The sequence below is a fragment of the Nematolebias whitei genome, unplaced genomic scaffold, assembly GCF_014905685.2.
Source record: "Nematolebias whitei isolate Nwh7 unplaced genomic scaffold, NemWhi1 Nwh_scaf_998, whole genome shotgun sequence".
In the NCBI taxonomy this organism is placed as follows: domain Eukaryota; kingdom Metazoa; phylum Chordata; class Actinopteri; order Cyprinodontiformes; family Rivulidae; genus Nematolebias; species Nematolebias whitei.
Genome location: NW_023619543.1, coordinates 885 through 8,615, shown reverse-complemented (window position 1 = coordinate 8,615; position 7,731 = coordinate 885). Strand labels below are relative to the sequence as shown.

The 7,731-nt window shown below is 45.7% G+C and overlaps 1 protein-coding gene across 1 annotated transcript; it reads left to right on the top strand.

Annotated features, from left to right (window-relative positions):
• Positions 1–227: 227 nt before the first annotated feature.
• On the top strand, positions 228–5,991 carry LOC119429410 (ubiquitin carboxyl-terminal hydrolase 11-like; the record flags this gene model as incomplete). The annotated part of the gene is made up of 11 exons (XM_037697044.1): positions 228–370; positions 2,378–2,487; positions 2,582–2,712; positions 2,778–2,895; positions 4,057–4,202; positions 4,334–4,395; positions 4,836–4,935; positions 5,013–5,186; positions 5,370–5,528; positions 5,605–5,829; positions 5,908–5,991. Coding segments are annotated over exons 1-11 (1,419 nt in total), but the record flags the coding sequence as incomplete, so codon positions are not given.
• Between the last annotated feature and the right edge of the window lie 1,740 nt (positions 5,992–7,731).

The following is a 7,731-nucleotide window of genomic DNA, read 5'->3' as shown; positions in this document are numbered from 1 at the left end:
CTTTGTTTACGTTCAGTGCGTACCTGCATTTCAGCTTCGCAGTAGTTCAGGGGAGGTGCGCCCCCTGCGGCCGGGAGGAGGAACTGCAGAGGAGGCGCTCAGGAAGCGTCACCGCCGTCCGGATCCAAACAGTTCCTTCTTCCGCAAACACAACCCGTTTATCGGCTCATCGATGCGGCGGCTCACTTCTGCCTTTCGCTTCCTGGCTCCGTTCGATTCCCGCTGCGCCTTCGACCTTTATGAGTGACTGATCCGGCGGCATGACGGCCAACAGCCGCTGTTCCGTGGCGGAGCCCCCGGGGCTGGAGACCCAGCGGCGGGAGATCGAGTCTCTGCTGCGGGAGAGTGAGCTCCAAGCTGGGGACACTTGGTGAGTGTTTCCCCGCCGACGCAGTCGCTCTGTCAGGCTCGAATGATGGCAGCTCTCGGCCGCCGTTAGCTGGAAGGTGACCGGTGGGTCCTGCGGCAGCGTGGAGCCGTTCTGGTTCCGGTTCTGGGTTTGTTTGGACCCAACGGCTCGGGGGTTCTGTTAGCTCCGTTAGCCGCGTTAGCTGTCGATGCTAACAGCCGCGGTGAGGCGTTCAGGGTCCGAACGGAACATTTACATTTTATCTGTTTCTTTTTTAATAAACTTTATGCGCGTTACTTTCAGCCCCGGCGGGTTCCTCTGGGTCAGTAGAGCCGGAACTTTTACAGAAAACTGGACGCTTCAACAAATATTTTCAGTTTCGGTTTCCTGACAGAAGACCTCAAGTTTTTAGTTTGTCTATAAAAATGAAAAGTAATTTACAAAACCAGACAAATTAATGAAATACTGTACATGAGACGAGCGCTGAAATGACTCCGTGTAGAAGTTGTTCAGTTTCTTCTGTAGAAGCAGTTCTTTGAGATGATCTTTGGACATTTTCTCTTTTTGTTTCCTCTCTGCTGCTTTAGTTCAGTTTTATCCAGGTGTAAAAAAGGTTTGTAAGCTCAGTCATCCAGGTAGATAACAACAACAACAAAGGTTAAATCACGTTTTGTTGTTTCTATCCAGGTGTGTTTTTAGACTTTAGACGTGTTGAGATGTTTGTCAGACGGAGATGAATCTGTTGCTATTTAAGAGTTCTCCACAGTCCAACATTTTTCAGTCAGGTCCGTTTCGCCTTCCATCCAGAAGGCTTCATCAGTCAAGGAAACACACAACAAAACTGATTCTTCCTCCAACAGCTTACTCCAAAGTGGAACAAACCAGTTCTGCTTGTGATAAGATGGTCTCTTTGGTACGCCCCTCTTCCTTGTTGACAGTCATGTCAAACTGGTTGAAAACAACAAAGTCCATGCTCAATAATCCAGGTATACAATCCAACATTTTTCAGTCAGGTCATCAGGACAGTTTCTTTTATTGACTTCTTTCCTTGACGGATGAAGACTTCCGGACCGAAGGCGAAACGTTTCAGCACAAAAAACAAAAGAAGAAGAAACTGTCCAGATGACCTGACTGAAAAATGTTGGATTGGATACCTGGATTATTGAGCATGGACTTTGTTGTTTTAGTTCTCCACAATGTTTGTGCTGATTTAAAGATTGATTGTACACCAGACCATGACAGCGCCTCCACCGTGTTAAGACTCACTGTTTTATTTAAACACTGACAGACACTTTATTTATGATCATTAAATTTGGACTCCTCGCGTCATAAACCCAGTACCTGTGATTCTCAGACCAGTTCGTCGTGGGTTTCCTTCATGCTTTCCTTGGCCTTCTCTTTGCTTCGCTCTCTTTCTGTTGCAGGGATTAAAAGAAGCTGCTCGCCGTCGCTCCGCCCACATCAGCAGCGTTCTACTTCTGATATAATTTACAGGTTGTGTTGGGATTAAAAACTTCATGTCGTCTGAGTTTCACTGAAATCTACAAAATTCCTCCCAAACTTTTATGTCTCAGTTTCGTCACGAGTCGTAGAGAAGCGCAGTCCTACCGCTTTGGTTTCAAACACGTTATAAGGAAACTAGATTAAAATAAAGGTTGAGTGAATGCAGCACGGTGGTGCAGTTGGTAGAGCTGCCGCCTCTCAGTGAGAAGGTTACGCTGGTTCAATCCCAGCCGGGCGCCTTTTTTCTCCGGGTGCCCCAGTTTCCTCCCACAGAACAAACACACGTTTGTTCGACTCACTGGTGACTCTGAATGTCTCTGGGAGAGAGAGAGAGTGAAATAACATTATTTATTAACAAACACAATATTTTCTGTTTGTTAATAAAGACATCGAAGCGTTCCTGAATCTGATCAGCAGCTGCAGCCATCTTCAAGAATCAGTAAATCAGTTTTATTTTAGTTGGAACCCTTTTTTACGCTCGTGTGCATGTGTGTGTGCATGTGTGTGCGTGCGTGTGTGTTCCAGGTACGTGGTGTCTCGTCGCTGGTTTGAACAGTGGAAAGAGTTTGTGGAGAGCGGAGACCAGAACTCGTCGTCCTTCCCGGGTCAGATCGACAACACTGAACTGTTTGAAGGTCAGTGAACGCCTCATCCTGCTGAGTTGACCCGGCTCAGCCCGGCAGAACGTCGGAGCAGCCTGAACGCTCAGCAGTGCTCCTTTCCTTTCAGACCTCGACTCGTACCACCTGAAGGAGCGCCTGGCGGAGAACGAGGACTTCGTGTTGGTTCCGGCGGCGGCCTGGCACCAGCTGCTGCTCTGGTACGGTTCTGTGGACGGGCAGCCGGCGCTGGAGCGCAAGGTACTGATACACACACGAGCATACAAACGTTGTGCGTGTGTGTTTGACCCTGTGTTCTGGTCCAGGTGGTGGACCTGCCCAGCACTCTGAAGGTGGAGGTGTACCCCGTGGAGATCTTCCTGTGTCTCCATAGCAACATGGAGAACGTCACCACCGCGCAGTTCAGCCGCACCGACACCATACGTGAGTTTGTGTTCAAGACCTGGACCCTAAACTCAGCTTACACTGTAGTCCTAATCTTAACCCCAACCCAAACATGGCGTCCCGTCAGATTAGGACCGATCTTAGGTCCCACTGGACTGAGGTCCAGACCAGTTTTGGTGTTTATAACAGAAAACCTTGTTTTTTTTAGTTGAGCATCCCAACTTCTCTGAACTCATACGTATCCTAGCTTGTTTTGATCATCTCCTACATTTTAGCTGATCTTAGCGTAGCTTATTTTAGCTTGTCTGAACTCGGCGTACCTTCACCGTCTTCGGCTTGGTTTAGATGTGCTTCGGTTTATTTTATATTAGCTTAGCCAAACTTAGGTTGGCTCGTTGTTTTAGTTTAATGTAGCGCAGTTTATTTTTCTTTAATAACTCGCGTTAGCTTCTCCTAGTTTATTTTTTCTAATATGTTTTAAATATTTTTAGTCTTTTTGTTATCTTGTTTATACTTGGCCTATATTAGCTTAGCTTAGCATAGCCTGAGTTAGTTTATCTAATATTTTATATTAATTTAGTTGATCTTGGTGCGTCTAAACTTGTTTATTATTATTAATATATTTTTAGTTTAACTGTTTATCTGACAAAACTTAATCTAATGAATCTTTTTTCATCTCATTTTCTCATTATTTCAGTTTGAAGAAGAGTTAAGACGAAAAATGTTAAAGTTATTTAGCTTTAAACACTAAATTATTCAACTCTTCATGTAGGAAGCAGAAGTCCTACAGCTGTCGTTACGTCAAGTATTTCTACTTACACTAAGTATTTATACTTACACTAAGTATTTATACTTACACTAAGTATTTATACTTACACTAAGTATTTCTACTTACACTAAGTATTTATACTTACACTAAGTATTTATACTTTAATAATTCCAGGAAAACAAAAACATTTCACACGTGTTTGTTTCCTGTGAAGCAGCTGATTGGTCGAAAAATAAACGTTTAGCACCAAGTTTCATCTTTAGTGACCTGGAGACCAAAACTCTTCACTGGAGGTCTGTTGTTACCTCTCGGTGTGTGTGTGTGTGTGTGTGTGTGTGTGTGTGTGTGTGTGTGTGCGTGTGTGTGTGTGTGTGTGTGTGTGTGTGTGTGTGTGTGTGCGTGCGTGTGTGTGTGTGTGTGTGTGCGTGCAGACACCATCCAGGCGGACATGTGTCGGGTCTTCTCGGTGCCTCCGAGCTCTGAGTGCCGTCTGTGGATGAAGAGTTCAGACAGCAGCTGCGAGCGTCTCAGGAACGTCCACATGAGCGTGTTGGAGGCCTGCCTGAGCTCAGGGATGGTGGGCGCACACACACACACACACAGATCAACACTGAAGGCATGTGTGAAATATTACAGTAACAAATATTTTTCTTTGTGCGACATGTTGTCGAGGCAACAAGAAAACATCTCAAACTGTGTGTGTGTCAGACGCTGATCATGGAGACGAGGCATGCTGACGGCACCTGGCCGAGCTCCAGACCTCAGATCATGTAAGAACAAAGTTAGTTTTTTGCGCTGGTGGATGTAGAGGTGTCACATGAGGTTCCAGCTTTGTAAACAAGTAAACATCACCTGTCACCTGCCCCTCCAGGTGTGCAGCACCAGCAGCCACTTTGATGGTTTGGTGTTAGAACTGGGAAGTCTGGTCTGTTAGAGGATCTAACATTTGAAAGGCCTGAGGTGGGAGTGACTCGTGGACCAGTGGGTTGGGACAGAGGTCTACGTTCTGCAGACACGTTCTTGACTTCCTGTGTTGTAGTATTTGTAGGGAGATGTATGGACGCACCTACAAAGAGAAGATAATTAATTCTTTGACAGCTCCTGAAACACTGCGGCTTTAAGAGATGTTTGATCGGGAGCTTCTCTCTGTTTCCACATTTCTGCTGCCACTTCCTGTCTTCTCCTCCGTCCCATCCCATCATTTCATCAGGAGGAACTCTGTGGAGGAGCAGGACTCGTACCGAGGTCAGCCAGGGGTCTGCGGCCTCACCAACCTGGGCAACACCTGCTTCATGAACTCCGCCTTACAGGTCTGAACCCCCACAGAACAAACCCTCACTCAGTTCTTCTGTTTGGGGTTCTGATCCAGTTCTCCTCGTCTCTGCAGTGTCTGAGCAACACTCCTCCTCTGACTGAGTACTTCCTGCGGAGCTCCTACCTGGAGGAGCTGAACTTCACCAACCCTCTGGGGATGAAGGGGGAGATCGCCGAGGCATACGCTGATGTCATCAAGCAGATGTGGTCCGGACGCCACTACTCTGTGGTGCCACGGGTCTTCAAGGTAGACCTGTTGAATCGGAAGAGCTGACAAACTCCCAGTTGACTGACTCCCAACCGACTGACTCCCAATCGACTGACTCCCAGTTGACTGACTCCCAGCTGACTGACTCCCAGCTGACGGACTCCCAGCTGACGGGCCGTTGTGTCCTCACCTGGACCTTGCTGTGTTTGTGTGTCTGCGCAGACGAAGGTGGGTCACTTTGCGTCTCAGTTTCTGGGGTACCAGCAGCACGACAGTCAGGAACTGCTCTCCTTCCTGCTGGATGGGCTCCACGAGGACCTGAACCGGGTGAAAAACAAGGAGTACATCGAGCTCCGGGATGCTGATGGGCGACCGGACCAGGTCTGGGGTTTCACCAGGATGTAGTGTTTAAAGAGAAAAAGATCTTTATTCACTTTTTCTTCTTCTGGTCTCACAGGAAGTGGCTGAGGAGGCGTGGAGGAACCACCGCAGACGGAACGACTCGGTGATTGTTGACACGTTTCACGGACTCTTCAAGTCCACGTTGGTCTGTCCTGAGTGCGACAAGGTGTCTGTGACCTTCGACCCCTTCTGCTACCTGAGCATCCCACTTCCAGTCAGCAAAGAGCGGGTCATGGAGGTCTTCTTCGTCTCTCTGGACCCCCACGCCAAACCTGTGCAGGTAGGACCCGTGGAGCGAACATCTCTGCAGGCAAACTGTTCAGAGCCCGTTGAGTTTCATGTCTGCTTGTTCCTGCAGCATCGGCTCGTGGTTCCTAAAGCAGGAAAAGTGTCGGACCTGTGCGCTGCTCTGTCAGAGATGAATAACGTCCCGCACAAACAGGTCAGTGTCAGGTCGGGATTAAAAAGCTGAAACTAAAAATATTTTAGGAAAACAACTTCTAGAAAAATGAGAAGTTTTCAATTCAGTTTATTTATAAAGCACCAAATCAGACCCAAGTTGTCTCAGGGACTTTACAGGAACATTCACATAAAAGACAATTAGTAAAGTTCTCTATCTAAGGAATCCAGCAGACAAGATGAATCTTGGCTTCGTTGCAGTCTCCCATCCTGAGCAAGCACAGTGGAGACAGTGGGAAGAAAAACTCCTTTTAACAGGAAGAAACCTCCAGCAGAACCAGCTCAGGACAAGAGACCATCTGCTTTGACCGGCTGGTTGAGAGGACAGGAAGGAGAGACAGACGAACACAAAATGGTAGGTCCAGGTATAGGTCCAGGTCCAGATATAGGTCCAGGTCCAGATATAGGTCCAGGTCCAGATATAGGTCCAGGTGTACCTAAAAGACAAAAAAAAACACATGTTAAGGATAGAAAAAACAATTACAAATACAAAACAGGTTGAGAGAGTAAGTAAAGACAGCAGCAGAGTGAAAAGTGTGGTCAGTTTGTCCTCCAGCAGTCTAAACCTATAGCAGCATAACTAAGGGACAGCTCAGGAAACCCAAGCCGACCCTAACTATAGGATTTATCAAAAAGGAAAGTCTTAAACTGGACAATGTGTCAGCCTCATGGACAGAAACTGGAAGTTGGTTCCACAAGAGAGGAGCCTGAGAACTGGAAGATCTTCCTCTCATTCTGCTTTTGTAAACTCTAGGAACCACAAGTAAACCTGCAGTCTGAGAGTGAAGTGCTCTGTTAGGAAAATATGGAACAATAAGATCTGTAATATAAGATGGAGCTAGGTTGTTGAGGGCTTTGTAGGTTAGAAGTAAGATTTAGAATTCTATTCTGGATTTGACAGGGAGCCAATGGAGAGAAGCTAAAACTGGAGAGAGATGATCTCTCCCAGTAACTCCAGTTAAGACTCTGGCAGCAGCATTTTGGATCAACTGAAGACGTTTTAAAGAAGTATTTGGACACCCAGATAATAAACCATTGCAATAGTCCAGTCTAGACGTGACAAATGCATGGACCAGTTTTTCTGCATCATCTTTAGATCAGATGTTTCTAATGTTAGTGATATTACGCAGGTGGAAGAAGGAGGTTCTAGTAACGTTTTTAATGTGGGGGATAAAAGACATGTCCTGATCAAAAATAACACCAAGATTTTTAACATTAGAGCTGGAGGACAGATTAATGCATCTAAGGAGGGAGAAAGACTGAAACATTCATTCCTAAGGTGCTCAGGTCCAAAAACCAAAACCTCAGTCTTGTCTGTTCAACAGGAGAAAATTAAGGGTCATCCAGGTTTTTATGTCTTTAAGACATGCTTGTAGTCTAAGTAGCTGATTGGATTCATTGGGTTTAATGGACAAATATAATTGTGTGTCATCAGCATAACAATGAAAATTTATCCCATTAAGTTTAATAATTTTACCTAATGGAAGAATATATAAAGTAAAGAGTATTGGTCCAAACATTGAACCCTGAGGAACTCCATGACTAATTTTGGTGCATAAAGAAGATTCATCATTTACATTTACAAACTGGAATCTATCAGATAGATATGATTTAAACCATTTTAGAGTCGTTCCTGTAATCCCAACATCATATTCAAGCCTCTGTAGTAAAATATTGTGATGAACTGTATCAAATGCAGCACTGAGGTCTAACAGGACCAGTA